At 38.5% G+C, this 17642-nt stretch overlaps 1 protein-coding gene across 2 annotated transcripts in view; it reads right to left on the minus strand.

Annotated features, from left to right (window-relative positions):
* The window catches only part of FREM2 (FRAS1 related extracellular matrix 2), a 160941-nt gene that overhangs the window by 33269 nt on the left and 110030 nt on the right, over positions 1–17642 (minus strand). For both annotated transcript variants that reach the window (XR_003791775.1, XM_029210560.1), the window contains exons 7-13: positions 10494–10643; positions 8590–8799; positions 7015–7212; positions 6071–6235; positions 5317–5499; positions 2014–2144; positions 135–293 (exon numbers count right to left, since the gene is read on the minus strand). Coding sequence is in view for 1 of the 2 variants with exons in the window: in XM_029210560.1 (XP_029066393.1) it covers positions 135–293; positions 2014–2144; positions 5317–5499; positions 6071–6235; positions 7015–7212; positions 8590–8799; positions 10494–10643 (1196 nt within the window). In the remaining variant the exon portion in view is untranslated. The remainder of the gene's footprint in view (positions 1–134; positions 294–2013; positions 2145–5316; positions 5500–6070; positions 6236–7014; positions 7213–8589; positions 8800–10493; positions 10644–17642) is intronic.

Consider the following 17642-nt stretch of genomic DNA (forward strand, 5'->3'; position numbering starts at 1 on the left):
CCTTTCCAAAGTTCATAGATTAAATCCTGCAGTTTTCCCCCACTTTTATTTCATCATGACAAAGCCCATACTATATTGGTTAATGATCATGATTATTTTAACTATTTTACAATTTTCCTCAACTTCCTACTCACCGTGATACAGACAACAGGATAACCAGACACAGGTCCAGCACTCTCTCTGGCTCTGTAAGTGTCATCATACATCAGTAAGGACACAATTTGAGGGACAGAAGGAAAAGTGACATCTGCCATGCTGTTCAATTCTTCTATGTACACAATGGCTTTGGTGGCCTAGAAGGAAAAGATAATTCTCCATGATTACTGACATATTAGACTCCTGCTGCTTCTATTGTGCAGAACAATACTCACAATGCTTGGCAAGTCCATGGCTTCATTATAGTAAAAAGTGTCACACCCAGAGCCTCTGCAGTGTGACAGGCTCTATGTGCTTTGTTCCTCATGACCCTGGCACCTGGGTCATATCTTATGGTGCAGGGGAGGGTACCTGAGTCCTGGGTTGGCCAGTGGCCCACGAAGTATTTGGGCTTGAATTTTTTTCTCCAAATTGTGATGATAGTAGTTAAGTCTGTCTCGGGGTGGTAAAGTGGAAGATCCATGAAAAAGTCAATTAGTTAATAGTGGGAGGAAAGCTGAAAGAGACCAGGGAGAAGGCAGATCCTAGAGGTCATGTGACAGCATGGACCCTGCTGAAGTGGAAGTCAGGTGAAAAGTGAAGCTTCAGAGGAGCAGAGGACAGAAGCACAGGCAGAGGGAGAAGCTGAGTCACAGACAGAAGAGGAACCTGTGAACATCTACTGGGGGTAGAATGACAAGGAAACCCCACTGACACATTTGCCTTTTGCTCCCGAATCATCTTCCAATATCCAACGATACACTGCAGTTTCCAAGCCTATATTTACGTGTGTCTTCTTAAAAGGGGCTTTGATCACTTGAAGTGATTTGAGTGAATCTCTGTTCCTCTTACTCAAAAGAGTTTAATATAATGCTCCATAAAAACTAAAGACTCACTTCTTATGTGATCAAGACTTACAAAAATATATTTGAAAAAGATTTTCTGCCCCTACTTCTTGAATTTTAAATACGACTTAAAAAAAAACCCAAGGCACTGTAAATACCATCAAGTAGTAAAAATTATAAAATATTAAAAATACCTGTACTTAAGGGGAAAAAAGTCTCCCCAATTTGATCTCATGCTAATAGTGAAACACATAATAAAAGAAATAGAGTAAATGTAAGCACAGATACTGTAAACATTGGTCTGTCCGTTAAATCATTTAGCCTTAAAAATTAGGCTTAAAGGTCAAAATTCTATGGAAGTTACATTTATCTTGAAGAATATCTGGTTGATGAAACAATATAAATTAAATAAACACAGGAAAGAAGTGTTAGGACAGTAACATTTGGGTCATTGAGGCTCTGGACATCAATTTAATAAAGTTACGATGAGCAGGTGGGAATTTTGAGGGTTAGCAAACTGTTTTGTGGGTTGAAATGTGTGTTTTAATGAGTTGTGGCACTAAACTAATAGCCTCATCTTTGTGCTGAGACTATGCTTTCTCTCTGGAGGTTAATCCCAGATTCAGTCATTATTGACTAAAATAGGAAGGGTAACTGGGCTGATGTGGGACTCGGAGGCTCTAGTCCTTGAGTTTCTACAAACATGATTTTTCAAGGAAGAGACAGGAATTTTTTATTTTGGCTGCACCACGGGGCTTGCAGGATCTTAGTTCCCTGACCAAGGATCGAATGCATGCCCTCGGCAGTGAAAGCATGGAGTCCTGACCATTGGACTGCCAGGGAATTTAGGACTTTCTTGATTCTTGTTTTCGAATGGAAACAAAATTTATTTAGGAGGTGAAAAGAGATTATGTGCATTGACTTTACACAAGGGTTGTATAAAGTTGATTATTTAACTGTACACTATGTGATGCTTACACGCATTTTCCATGATAAAATGCTGGCCACAAATTTATATCCATAAATTACTTACCTGCGTCTCTGCTATCATATTTTCATCGGGTTTTAGGTGGACAGTGAAGGCCTCTCTCATCTCTCTTACCCCATCGAATATTACTTCAATTTCAACAATGTGCTGGATTTCTCCCTCCTTAAACTCAATTTCTACAAATGCAAAATCACAGGTTTAAATCTTTTACATAGGAATATGTGAAGTTTTTCTTAAGCTTCTTTGACAGTGACCCACAATGAGAAATATATTTTATACTGTGGCCCAGTATACTTATGTGTATATGTTTGTGTGCACATGTGAGTGTGGATAAAATGGAATAAAAAGTTTTAAAAACATCACCTATTCTTACGATATGCATTGCACTCTAATATTTTCTATTCTACTCCATTTTATCCAGAAGAAAATTCTAATCATAAGCTACTAAACTGATTTTTTGACCCACAGTTTGAAAAAATGCAGAGTTATGGAATAGACAATCAACAATTTTGATATCGGCACAATCAGACAAACTCACCTCTCATTTCCCAGAATTTCTAAACCAATAGGACATAAGTCAAATATACGATCACAGGCATTATTGAGTGTGAATAGTATTTTCATTATGTATATATCTAGAAAAGCTGGACATAAAATTGTTGAAATTTTTAATATATGTCAAATTATATTTTAAAAGGACTTCTTTTGGTTGTTGATGTTAATCTTGGAAATTCAGCAATTTTTTTTGAGAAAAATGTTAATGGTTTTTTTTTCTCTCACCCTGTCGCTCCTCACTAAAAATAATTCCTTCATTGTCATGAAAATTAAACCCAATAATGGTAATCCTTTTTTAACCATTCATTCTGAGATTCTTAAAATGTTAAAAAATTAATTGATTTTATTGAACTCAAGAACAAGCAGCTGACCAAACTTGGATAAACAATTTTGTTGGTTTTACAATGCCTTGTGAAAAACTGGTTCAGAGGAGAAAATAAAGAATATAATGCATAATCATTCCAATCAGAGACGATAACAGACGCTGCTTTCTCATGTAACGGCGGTATTCAATCATTATAATTCTAAATTAAGAAATCCTTTAAAATGTGGCAGAAGAAAATGTGTCTCCAACGTATTTTTCTTTTCCTACTTCCATCAATTATGAAAAGGATCTTTTTCTTTAAAATTGTGTTTGTAAGCCAGACTCATCTTTAAAATTAGTTCTGTTTCTGGGTACAGCCATTTTCCACACTGGCCTTAGCCAGTTCTTTGATACCATTAGCCTTAGATTTCTCATACCCCAAGAGGGCGAACGGTCCTCGTTCCAGAGGATGAAAATAGCTGATCACTTCTGGGTCACCAATTTGTTTGATCTGACCTGTGTGAAGGTGCAATGAAAATTTATTTTCTAACCCTTCAACATCTGGGGATTTCATAGAAAAATACAGATTTTTTAGATCTTTTGCACTTTTCTGCCTGGCAACAGTCATCTGGCTATGACAGTACAGGTCTTTCTCAGCACGGAATGGACTTTCTGGTTGAAGAACATTTCCATCACTCCATCTTTCCCTCACACTTTCCTTGCTTCCCTCATTTTCATTGCTTGTCTTGGCCTTGTAAACATTCGAGTTTTGTAACCCTCTGAATTATATAAACCTAGTTTCTGAGAAGTTGAAAACTTAAGTATTTATTTTAAATGCTTAAATTAATTGTTTTCTTACAGTATACATGCTAGGTGATAGTTGTTTTCTCAGCCACTTTAGACATTTTTTTTAAAAATAAATTTATTTATTTATTTTTTGGCTGTGTTGGGTCTTCGTTGCTGCCGGCGGGCTTTCTCTAGTTGCGGTGAGCGGTGGCTTCTCTTGTTGCAGAGCGTGGGCTCTAGGTGCATGGGCTCAGTAGTTGTGGCTCGCAGGCTCTAGAGCACAGGCTCAGTAGTTGTGGCGCATGGACTTAGTTGCTCGGCAGCACATGGGATCTTCCTGGACCAGGGTTCGAACCCGTGTCCCCTGCACTGGCAGGCGGATTCTTAACTCCTGCACCACCAGGGAAGCCCCTAGACATTTTTAACCCCAAAATATTTCAACGTTTATTCTATATTTAATTTTTTGTTTATTGTAAATGACTACCTCAATTTGGACCATAAAAGGAGAAATTAAAATATATTTCAGGAAAGATTATTAAATTTTTATTATAAATATTTATAAACACATGTTGACATTTATAGGATAAAAGAGACACAGGTTGATTTACTGTTATTTAAGTTTTCTCTGATTTCATTTGTCAGTTTACTATATACATATAATTTTGTTTCTGTCTTAGCAAAAAGAATTGTTTTCTTTACAAGAAAAGCATCTTCTGTTACAGGTCATGTCATCCACATTTAGAAGGTGTTTCCTTCATGTAAAACATGCTCATTTTAGAAAGAGTTATTTTAGATTTTATAATTTAGCAGCTGATCAGTTTTTTCCTCTCTTTTTGGGTTTTATGCATATTATTTCCAATATATTATCATTCTTTACATAGAAAATAATATGAGGATAACTTTGAAGCTCTATAGTTCATCAAACTTTTACCATGTGTGCAAAGAAAATAAGTGTTCCTTTGTAGAAGATGCTAGTTTTTCCAACTGTTTCATTAATTCTATTACTGATTCTGTCACTTCCTAAACTTTGTTCTCAAGTGAGCAGATCAAGTGAACGCCTGTAGTCTATGATCATCAAAAACTGTTGGCAGTCTCTATTTTGCCAGTAAACAATCCACAGGGAGAGAGAAGAACTGACTTGTTTTATACTCATAAAAGTAATGGGTGAAATGATCCGAAAGTTTGAAGAAGGAGAGGGATGGATGAAATGTATTCATTATGAGTTCCTAAGGCCCAGAGAATTCATGGGCCCTGTGGTTGGTAATCTGTCCCCCTTTTACTGTCCTCCATTAACACTAAACTTTCTAGCTTGAAGTCTTGGATTGTTGTTGTTCTATGACTATCTTCTTGGCTATCGTGCACATTTTCAGTGCAACAGGATATTCAGGAAAATTGTTATTTAATATCGGATTGCCATAACGCAGGTAAAACCCGCTGAAAATTAAAGGACTGTAGACTCAAAACAGAAGATCATCTAGCACACTAACTCAAAATTTCCCTAACACATGTACCCAGCAGTCAAAAAGGGAAACTCTGGAAATAAATTCCATTGACTTTGTTTTCCTGAAGGAGATTAATTTCAAGGAGTACATGTATTTGTATTTCAGTTGGATGGATATCTCTCTTCCTTTTTCTCAAGGGTACCAGCACTAACACAGTGTGAGCACAACCCATCTGGACACGGGCCCTAGGAGCCCCCATACCTTCCGACACAGGGTGATAGTCCTTTCCAGACGTGGCTGAACCGTCCTTGGTGTGAACCCTCACAACGGAAACCTTTGAAGTGTCTCCTTGGCGAATCACTGGAATTTTTATAACCACCGACTGTCCTGGTTCTTTGGGTTCACTGACGCTAAATTTGGTTTCTCCAAACTTAATAATTGTCTCTAAAACAGTGGGAGACACGGACAAATTAAATTGTAAAGGGAATGCTTTTTTTCTCCACTTCTAATGGTTTTTCTCTGTTTCCCATGTGGGAGGAGCTTAATTATATTATTCTCTTGGCTTCCCTCTGTCCCCTCACTCAGTATCACTGGTGTGTCATGAGAAACTGAGCATGCATGGCCCAGCTCCTTCCTTAGCAATTAACCAGCCCCCAGAAATCACGTGCTGTGGGCTGTCTCGATGCGCCAAAAATTTTACAGGAGTGGGCCACTGACCGTGGGAAGGGAAGGAGGAAATTGTTGACCCAGGACGACCTGCACCCAAGGGTATGTGAGGAGTAGGGAGGTCTGAATGCTTGGGATTTAGCATTTAGGTATCAACCATATTCTTCGACATAACTTTCAGTTTAAATGGTTTACTTCGTTCTCCACTTATCTTAGTCTTTTTCCTATTTCTCAATTACTTTAAAAGCCAAGTCAGAAAGAGGGGGTTATTTTCTGAGCCACCTAAAACTTTAATACAGATGGATTTCAGTTCCTAATTTACAGTTGAACGCAAGAAACAGCTTCTTACTATCAGCATCATCTCTGATCCTTATCAGAGTTTCATTTTGTTCACCAACCACAGCTCCAAAAGGGGAGTTGCTCTGTGGAGTGCCAAGAACCAGACGGAGCTCCTCTACCTCTTCGTATAGTACGTCATCCATCAGCTCAAGGATACAAGGCTTTTCAGTCTCACCTGGAACAATAATAACGACAGCAGGACAATCACATCCCGTAGGCCATAAGGGAAGCATCTGCAACCAGGAGGTAAGCCCCATGAGGGCAGGGATGTTGCTTTTTTCCCTGCTGTATCGACAGCGCAAGGAACAGTGTCTGGCATGTAATAAGCCTTTGATTAATATTTGCTGAATGAATGATGAGGTTTGAACATATGCAATGACAGGCCCTATTTGTACAGGGAGTTCTTTAATGCCTGTCTTAAGTTCTGTCACTTATGTCTGAAAACAAGGGGAAAAGAGGAAATGCCAATTTTATTTATAAATTTCTAACATTATGATCAGGAGGCAAATTTAGCAACTTTGTACAGGTTGGTCATTGTTAATTTGACCACAGCACATGTATCTTGTACAATTATTGGATCAAAGTGGTCAAATATTTTATGACATTGGATACGTGTTAAAAATGTGACATCTATTTCCTTTCATTTCTGTCATTTGAACATTAAGTCTTTCCCAGTACTGTGAAGTCTACACATTTGATAGGACATTATCTGCTGCATGAAGTTTAAATAAACAATATAGCACATCACTAGAAACTAATCAATAAGTTGATACGGAAACCAAAAGAACATTCATTCACCCTGTTAAGATCTACCTCAATTTGTTATCATTTAGTGCACATTAAACCATGTCATAAGCTTGTTGAAATCAAGAACCTGTATTTCCTTGACAGATATTTCACACCCAAAACTTGGCTTCTGCAAATTCCAAATAAAAATTTCAAGCCAAAACTTACCAGGGAGGAAGGTGATGGTGGAGATATCAGTGTTTGGGCGTTCTTCAAAGTCCATCATCACTTGTGCAGAGCCCTGTCGCGTATAGCATCTCACCGAAGACCTGTACTGGATATCTCCACTCCTGTGGATCATGGCAACTATCTGTCCATCATTTTCATTGCCAGTATATACTCGGTCTTTGAATTGCATCTTAGGCACTGCAAAAAAATACAAGAAAATAAACATACGAATCAAAGTGAATAGAAATGTAAGGAAAACGGCATTTCAGAAAACATGGTTTCGTGGGAAGAATAATGGAACAGAAATGAGAAGAACTGGAACCAACTCTCCACTCAGTCACTGGCCAGTGTTTTGGCCTTGAACAAATCACTTAACTCAGTATTTTGATTTCCTTATCCTTGTAATTTTGCTCTGCCTATTTTGTGGAGTAGGAAGATGCAATGAAATGTGAAAAAGTAGATAAAACCAGAGATTTAAAGATGTCTGTATCTATATATGTTGCTTTATCATGAGCTTTTCAGAATTTCTTGATATGAATAATATTAAATATTGTGCACATAATCACATGCATAGTTTACCTGGACCGTGTTGGAAAAGTTGACAATGGCTATATTATATATATTACATAATAGAAAGTGACACCTATACTAGGTCAATTAACTATAGGTCTCATTGACAATAGGTTAGACTCCTCCAAGCAATGTCAGGATCATCGTGGTAGAAGATTATTCAGAATTTTCTTGTGATGACGTGTCAGAGAGCCCTGCCATGTGTCCAGAAGCTTATTGCTTCAGAACAGTGTCTTTGGCACATCATTAGGGGAATTTCAGGAGTCTGGGAGTAAGGAGATAACAGAAAGTGTCTTGTGTTGAGAAATCGAAAAAGACCATTAATACTCAAGGGTTTGTGCAACCCCATGTGGTTCCACCCATCTGTGGGGGGGAGTTCTTGACACACAATCAAGATATTGATAGCAATCTCATTTTTTTAAATTTGCGAGGAAGACCGAAAGTTTTCTTCTGAAGCTGTTTAATTCTATCAAAATAATCAGGATGAGAAAGTAAGACTTGGTCAGCTAAGGTATTATTATGGGTTGAACTGTGTCCCCTAATTCCCAGGTTGAAGTCCTAACACCCAGTACCTCAGAATGTGACCTTATGTGGAGATAGGGTCTTTACAGAACTAATCAAGTAAAAATGAGGTCATTAGGGTGGGCCCTAATTCAATATGACTGGTGTCCTTATATAAAAGGGAAATTTGGACACAGAGACACACATAGAAGCTGATGTAATGACACACAGGGGAAAAGATTGCCATCTACAAGACAAGAGAGAGGGCTGGAACAGATTCTTCTGCTGCATCCCTTAGAAGGAAGTAACCCTGCTGATATCTTGATCTTGGACTCCTAGCCTCCAGAACTGTCAGACAAGAAATTTCTGAGTCTGTAGTACTTTGTTATGGCAGCCCTAGCAAACTAATATGGGTATATAAACCCTAGTTTATCATTTTACTTAACATTTATATAAAGTCTACCTTATCGTTTTACTTATCATCATAAATTAATAAACACTCACAATCTGAGACAGAATCATTTATGGCCACCGTGGCTTTGCTGGGATCACCAAGGGCAGCATTCATAGGCATTCGAAGCACAAGTTCAAATTTCTCAATTCCCTCCAGCACCGGTTGTCCAAGATCATCCAGAATGATAACACGAACAGTCTGCATGTTGACTCCAGGTGCAAAATCTAAATTACGACTGATTCCCACATAGTCTGTTCCAGCTATGACAGTAACAGAAGAATTTTTCAGTTGGGGACTAACTCAATTTAAACAAAATTATGAGAAGCAAACTGTGTAGATATATTTATAATCCTTTTTAAAATATATAGACTAGCATACGGTTACAGAAAATACATTTAATGAAATGCAAAAGATTAGTATCTAACCTTTTGGTTATTGAGATGGTAGATCAAAGATCAGGTTCTGAACTTTGTCTTATCTATGTCTAACAAGTTATTTTACCTTCAGTTATTTTAGCTTTCTTATAGTTTTTTTTCATCTATTTTGGAATTCTCAAATAGAACTAGTAAAAATCAGGTCTAAAAACAACCAGCATATCAATCAAGTATTTGATTATCATAACTTATATATGAAATATAAATATTGAAATTTTGTTATCATTAGTTAAATATCCAAATCTATTTTCAGAAGCTACTACAGAACTTTAGGTGTGTGACTGCCTGCTGGTTAAAACAACACATTTCAGATACAAGCTTTTGTCTGACATGCTTCACCCACACCTGCCCCAGAGACATATTTGGTTTTTGGCTTATTATTTTTCAGACTGTGGGGCGCATACTAGTGTTGACATCTCCATTTATGTTCTAAAGTAGTTAAAAAAACAAAACTTTCTCTTAATCTTTAGGCACTACATCCATAAAGACTGGAAATAGGGGAGAGTGTTTAGTATTATTTCTTCCTTGTTTTCATACCTTCTGCTCTTCTAACTCTCATTTTGTATCTGTTTACCTCTGAATATGCAACTATATTTGAGTATGTGTCTTTAATTCATTTTTAAAAGTCTCTGTATCTGAATCTCACTGTGGTTCTTTCCGTGGTTTTCTTTTCCTCTTCTTCTTCACCTTTATTCTCATCTCTTTCTTTGACTTCAATTTTCTCTAAAGAAATGACTAATTTGGCTAAACAAATGTTTATTGGACACCGGCTACATGCAAAACACTATGCTGGTTCTACAACATTTAAGAAGTGAAAACTTAAGGGTGACATAAAATGGGATGAATGATATGGGTGATGAATGTGTGATGTGTGTATGATGTACGTGTGTGGGCATGTGTAAGAGATAGTTTGTACTGCTGGTCATTTAGATGGGACAAAAAAGGAAATTTCTTATCTTATGCTTGTCCTAGCTTTATGATAAACTTTTAGCAGATGTAGATTCCAGAATAAAAGGCAAGCATGTGTCGGCTAGGACAGCTTGTATAATGAAGTGTAGGAAAAGCCTCTGGGTCCCAAGTATTTATGGGGACATTTGTTTAAAATGAGGAAGGAGCCAAGCTAGAGATACATACCTGCATGATACTTAAATGCCACTAGATTTCTCTGAGGGTGGCCTTCACGATTATTCTAGTTGCGCATATGATGTCATAATATTCAACGATGGTAGATTTCCCAAGTATCGAGAACCAATTCATGCAAATAAAGGCATTCAAATGTAGAGTCTTTGACTTATATGTTTATAACTCAGCTTTTGATTTGTGGCCCTTTAGATGTATTTTCTCACAATAGTAAATAGAGCCTAGATTTGCCAACTATACAGTAATAATTTCAGAAAAAATTACATTCAACCAGACTGCTTAAACAGAAGTGAATGAAGTATTTGGGCTTTAAGGTATTTCATCATGGCAAGTGGAAAATTGTAGAATACTCAAAAGAGTTGCTGTAGGAAACTGCTCACCATCAGCAGAGGGAGGGTCTGTCTTCTGAGACCTCACGGTGACGCTAGAAGCCTGGGACAGGTCAGTGCCGGCTCTCCACACCCGCACGTCCACAGAGCCTATGCTCTCATCCACAGGGTACTCGACATCACCAAAGTAGAGGATGGGTTCTGTTAAGAAGGAAACAGAAACCATTTCTGTTACGTTTACTTTTCCACATCAAACTGTACGATGAAATTCCAAAGAACAGTTCGCTTCATCTTATCGACTTCCTTATACCATCATTTTTTTTTCCTTTTAGCAAGATAACATCTCTTTAATCTCTAGACTTACACAGTTTTCAGATCAAAATGCCTCAAACAAAAATACATATGGTAAAGTGTCTAATGGAACTTTTTTTTTATTGCTTATTTTTGTTGTTGTTGTTGTCGTTTTGCTGTGTTTTGTTTTGGCGGCGCTGCACGGCTTGTGGTATCTTAGTTCCCTGAACAGGGACTGAACCCCCACCATGGCAGTGGAAGCACCGAGTGGACCACCAGGGAATTCCCTCTAATGGAGCATCCTTATCTTGAGGCACATGAGTTACTTTGTCCCCTGTATGTGGGGTTATAAATGGCTTCTAAATGTACTTCCTAAAAGTTTAGCTGGTAAAGTAGCTGCAAAATGAAACAAAACACATAAAGCTGAAATTTTATGAATTTGGCCCGACGGCTCATTTTCCTGTCTCCTACCGCGTCATCACTCTGGAGACTATTTGCATAACGACATCTTCTAGTCCATCAGTCCACTGTCTTTGGGCCTCTTATAACCCCTAGAGAGTTAGCCCCTATTGGCATAACTAGACTACATACGATTGGCATAACTAGAATATATATGATTATGAGTCCTGAACACTTTAGGACATGATAGTAGGTTACCTATAGGGTTTTGGGGGTACTCTATACTGAGGTTCCACTAGAGAAATAATCTCATACCAAGGGGCTTACATTTTTTTTTTTTTTTTTTTTTTTTGCGGTACGCAGGCCTCTCACTGTTGTGGCCTCTCCCGCCGCGGAGCACAGGCTCCGGACGCGCAGGCTCAGCGGCCATGGCTCATGGGCCCAGCCGCTCCGCGGCATGTGGGATCTTCCCGGACCAGGGCACGAACCCGTGTCCCCTGCATCGGCAGGCGGACTCTCAACCGCTGCACCACCAGGGAAGCCCTTACATTTGTTTTAAACGTGTATGAAAATCATGTGACTTAGGCCGTTAAAACAGGACACACACTTTGGAGACTTTGTATTTTTCTCCAGTATTGGCGATGAATTGATCTAACCATCATTCCCTGTCTGATTCTACCCGTGACCAGCAGTTTACCTCGTGAGACAGCTGCCAGAGTCTGAGGGATAGCAGTTAGCTGACTAATGAAGAAACCTGGGAGACGTCTGTGAGCTTTTAAAAAAAATCCCCAAAACTTATTTTGAAATATTTATAGGCTTGTGGGAAATTGCAGAAATAGTAAATGGAGTGTATACTTTCCCTATTGTGAGCTTATCAACAAAGATAAATTAATTGAGTATATTCATGTGATAAGGCAAATAGTCCTTTGACTTGAGATATTTTAGTCATCTGTGCGTGGTTTTACAAGACTCCAGAGATCTAAGTCTAAAAGGTCATGCAACTCACATCAATGTTCCCTAAAACACAAGGTCATTCAAGAGACGACTATCACGTTTCAGAGCATTTAATTGAATTACCAAACACAAAAATGAAACAAAACCCTACAATTATGGCTCACAACCACAGGAAACCCATTCTGTGCACTGCTCGAGTAAGGATTCTTTATTTTCCTTCCCCCAAATAAATTATCTTTATTGAAACTGGAAAGTTGTGTTTTCTTTGTTTCTTCATATGCGAGCATGATAAAAAGCACAGAGCTCCCTGAACTCTTGAATAATACAAAACCAACCTTGGAAATTTTGCCTGCATATTTTGGTTCACGGGGTGATAAATCTGCCTACAGGATACTTTCACCTTCTCATCCCTTCAGCCTGGACAGTGCTAGGGCCTGTGAGTGGATGTACACAGATGAAGGTATTATCTTATTAACCTCAGCCAAGGTGGACCTCAAATACAAGCCAATAAATTCCTGACATTTCTCACGCTGAGTAGGGGGCAAAGGTGAAGAAGAAACCCTGAAAATGCTTATCGTGACCAGATGACCACACCAAGCACATCTGTGTGTCTTTCAAAAGGCTTCTGTGATTATTGCAGAGGCCTGATCATCTACATCCAGTGAGTGACCTCAGCCTCTTCACATTCCTGGCAAACCACATCACTGTACAGATTAGATTTGAGTTATGGAAGATATCTGTGAAATGCAGTAAGGGAGACCCCTCCCGTATCCCCGTCTCTCTACTCCTCCCAGATACATACTAGAGGTGGAACAGACTAAAATCATGTGAGTGAATATGACCGTTAATCACCAAATGGGCTACGCAGAGACCAAATTTTGTTCTGCAAGTGTGTGTTCAGACTCACTCCGTCAACTGTAGATCAAGTGTTTTGATGTTATAGCATAATGTGCCGTTCATATAAGAAAAAAAAGAGTTCTATGTATTCAATAGTACTCTGAAAATGTTTTATCCAAGTTGTCATTAAGAGTGAAGAGTAATGATAATAGTTACCATGTGTAGAACATTTATTATGTGTCTGACATATGTGCTTTATGCGTGTGTGTGAGAGAGAGAGAGAGAGAGAGAGAGAACGAGAGAGAGGAAGGGAGAGAGAGACAGAGGTGGGAGGTCACAGCACATGTAACAATGCAATAAATAATAAGATTTATGTGAATGATGCAAACAATATATCGTATCGCCATTGTATAGTGTGTGGTTACCTCCAGCAGAAAGAGGAGGAATGGAAAAAGGGTTTTACTCCTAAACCTCTCAATTTTACCACTGCAGCTAATAGAATGCATTAGGAAAGATATTTTTCTCCTTAAGATTGATTTTTTTTGCCTATCTGTAGATTTAAGTTATTTATGCGCTTCCTCTCCCTCTCTGTGCTCTATTCATGATCACTGGAAAATTAGTCTATTAATCAATTGCAGTCACTGCAATTAAAGTATAAAGGGACTCTGATGAAATTAAAACACATTTGAATAGTTTTTATTCATTCTCGTTAACTGCCTAGTTTCTTACATCATGAATAAAAAGAAATGGTGGCATTAGCACCTCTGTATCTTTTCAGTGTGGTTGAAGGAGAACTGAAAAGAATCATCATTATTGTTATTTCAATTTCTCAATACCTTGTCATAAGTCTCTAAAACTTAAATATTATTTATAATTATTACCATTTGTACAGAATCTTATGTAATGTGAACGACTTAAAAATCCTTCAAGCAGTGGGTTGAGGTATAGATAATTGGTCAAGGTAATTGGCAAGAGTTTCCTTGACCATTTTAATGTGGAAGTAATAAACTAGTGAAAGGAAGAGAAAGATATCTGGATGAAACTGTCAACAGTTAAAGGATACCTACGCGAAATTCAGAAGAATTGCTTGTTCTTGCAAATTATTATTATTTATGAATAAGATTTTAACTCACCTCTCTTTGGTAAGATGCTTATTTGTTTGTTTTTATCTAGGAGCTTGGTTTCTCTTAAAAGTTAAGTAAACTGTAGACCTTTGTCTATTAGTTTTGTAAATATCCATATTACAACTTCAAGTAGATCAGAAAGAAAAAAACCTATTTAATTGTGTAATCAGATCTTAAATACACACCGTGCCTTGTAAGTTCACAATCTTAATAGAGAAAACAGTCAGTGGCTGGTATTACTACCTGGAATGAGAAAATATCAAATAAAGTCATGTAGCCCACACCCACAAAACACCATAAAACAGTCATTCGTCACCACTCCACCAACCACAGGTGACACGGCAGAATGCACGTTTATTCCCCCAGCGGAGAAAAGATAAGTTATATACAAACAGTGTGAGGGAAGCACAAGGGAAGTTTTTAAATTGGCCACGTGATATAGTGTGAAATTCTCAAGGGAAGCCAAACTCTACTCTCTGTATCCTTCGTGGTGTTAACACTTTTAAAGAAAGGGCACAGATCAAGGCATTGCCTACAGAAGAGTCTGTTTTAGTTCATTAAACATTAATATGCTTTTCAAGGTTGGGAATACTTTCAATACAAACAACACAGATAGGATCATGTCTATTTCTTGCAAACATAGTTGATGAGGAGGCTTGGCAAGCCGTACAACACACACACCTGCAATGAAGACAAAGGGAAAATCATTTAAGTTTTTCCCCACAGGGAAAAAGTGAACTTTTTTCCTTTGCTGAGTCTGTGGTGTCTAGATTGATGTTTACAATTACTTTGTGTCTCATGAGATGAAAGGAAGAGGTGCCAGTAGTAATTGCTAGCTGGAGCCAAATCTTATTTACTCACGTGTACCTGGAACATTGGTCAAGTAGGCTTTGTAGCTCTAAGATGTTTGCTTAGAATTGAAAAAAAAAACAAAAAAAAAACTTCTACGCCATCTTTTGGTTCAGGGCTGAAAATAATACAAAGGAACTTCCCTAAATGATTTCCAATTCAGATCTCTCTTCTGAGTTTTGGACCTTGATAACTGGCTGCCTACACAACGCCATGCTGTGGGCACCTCAAGGTAAACTCTCAAACAGAGGCAGTAGTAGAGTCACCACCACTGCCCACCCCCTGGTTTCTCTCTATGTCACTGCCACTACCTTAGATGCAGCCAGCATCACCAGACATTGAACTCTCCCAACAGCAACTTCGCTAGGCTCTTAACCAGAGGCCATCCCCCAAAGCAAATCTCATCGTGGCAATCCCTTTGCTGAAAGCCTTTCAATGTTTCAACACCCTTAGGGCTGCTAACAGACTTTAACATTGGTTAAAAACACTGGTTTGTAAAACACTAAACATTTGGTCTCAGTTTGCCTTTTAAATCTCATTTTGAGCTCTTTTCTACCCCAAAATCCAGTGTCTTGAATGTCTTAAATGTGGCACTCCCAGTCTTTGTTATACCACTGCCATTGCTTTGAACACTCTTCCCTCCTCACAGGATAACTCCGGTTTCAGATTTTTTTTATTTTTATTTTTTAGACGCACCACGCGGCTTGTGGGATCTTAGTTCCCTGACCGGGGATGGAACCCAGACTCCCTGCAATGGAAGCGCGGAGTCCTAAACCACTGGACACCAGGGAATTCGGGTTTCAGTAGAAGTCACTTGTGCTGGGGAGCACCCTGTCTTCCCTCGTCAACCCCGCCCCCTCCCCAGTCACCTCAGGCTTGTATCCCTCACTGTCTCTGAGCTCTCTAAGGGGAGGAATTAAGCCTCCTTTACTCACTGCTGTTTTCCTAACACTTAGTGTAATCAATGTCTGGCCGTAGGTGCTCAATTAACGTTTGCGGAGGTAATGAACCTCGTGTAAAACAGGATCACTGATTTGCCAGAGCAAATGAATAAATACGTCTTTGTGGTGGCTGAGTTAGAAGACAACCGTCCTTAGCATCAGGCAGTGGGAGTTACAAAGCCTCAGAAGGAGGATGAAGTGCTCCTCTTTGCAGTAAAATGACTGTGGAGGGCTGACCTTTGAATCTGGAGCAGGTCCACAGGGGCAAGGGAAGCCCACCACAATGAACTCCAAGAGAAGGGTTTTTTTTACTTTCACTTTTTAAATACTTTGCCTCCAGGCATTTCCAAGTTGGATGTGCATTAGAATCTGCCAAGGAGATTTAAAGATACAGATGCTCGTTCTCACCTCCAATTTATCGAATCATAATTTCCAATGGGTTCCCCCAGGCACCAGTGTTTTCTCTTTTTCTTTCTTTCTTTCTTTCCTTCCTTTCTTTTCTTTCTTTCTTTCTCTCTCTCTCTCTTTCTTCCTTTCTTTTTCTTTCTTCCTTTCTTTCTTTCTTCCTTCCTTTCTTCTTTTCTTTCTTTCTTTCTTTCTTCCTTCCTTCCCTCCTTTCTTCCTTTCTTTCTTTTTTTAAGCTGACTATATTTTTTAGAGTAGTTTTCAGTTCAGAATTGTTTTCAGAGCAAAACTGAGCAGAAGGTACAGAGATCTACCATATACTCCCAGCCCCACCCATGTATCTCACCAGTGCTTTTGAAAACCTCTACAGGTCTCAGCAACCTTCAGGTTGTTTTAGCTCATGTCAGTGTCTTTAGCAAATAATAAGTAATGGTTAGATACCACACTAATTGTTTTGATTTCAGTATCTTACTTCATCCTTACAGCCACCCTATGAGGTGCGTTACTATATTAGTCTTCTTTTCACAGATAAGGAAACTAAGGATTAGGGAGATTAAGAGATTTGCCCAAAGTCACACATCAGGGAAATGGTGGATTAGGATCCATGCCTAGATAAAGTGTGTACCCTTAACTAAGCTAACTAACCTTAACTAAGGCAACCATAATACAAAAGGTTGTCAGAAGATTTTAATGAACATAATTTCTACCCTGAATTCAATGTATGTAGGTTTATCATATAGAAATGCTAACATAAGTGTACAAAGATACATACACAAGTATGTTGTACTTCATTTGTACTAAGGCACAATTGAAAACAAGCCCAAAATCCCTCAGAAGGGGACTGGTTGAATTACAGTTCATTCAGAAAATGAAAGACCAGGCTATGAAGTTGATTTTTTTTCTTTCCTTTTTTTAAGGTAGAAAATCTAGTGAAGACATTGACATCTGGTTAAAGACAGTTTTGTGATTTTACACCCTCTACTTGGCTTCCTCAAGTAGATGATAGATTAAAAATTAAAGATAGCATGCCATTTCTTTTTGGTAGCTTTGAAGACTTTCCCTTTATCATTATTATGCTTGATAAGGAAAGGGAGAGCTATGCTCAAAATCTCTGTGAACTAAGAACGTAACAGAACAACAGGACATCATAGTGGTGAGTGGAGCGCAAAGCAAAGGGTTTTGCTGGCCTCTTAAGTCTGCACAAAGGCTGTGAATCAACACTGGAGCCATAGAAACCAAAGGAAAACGGAACTCAAGAGTGAGGGCAAAATAAACATATTTTCAGCCATTAAAGACGAAGAGGTTTTCTTACCTACAGATGCACACTGAGAAAGTGCTAAAAGCACAGAAGAAAAGTAAAATCAAATGGAGGAACTGGATGCAAGACACTTTGCTGAGCA

Source organism: Monodon monoceros, unplaced genomic scaffold (assembly GCF_005190385.1).
Source record: "Monodon monoceros isolate NGI ecotype Baffin Bay Population unplaced genomic scaffold, NGI_Narwhal_1 Super_Scaffold_8, whole genome shotgun sequence".
Classification (NCBI taxonomy): Eukaryota; Metazoa; Chordata; class Mammalia; order Artiodactyla; family Monodontidae; genus Monodon; species Monodon monoceros.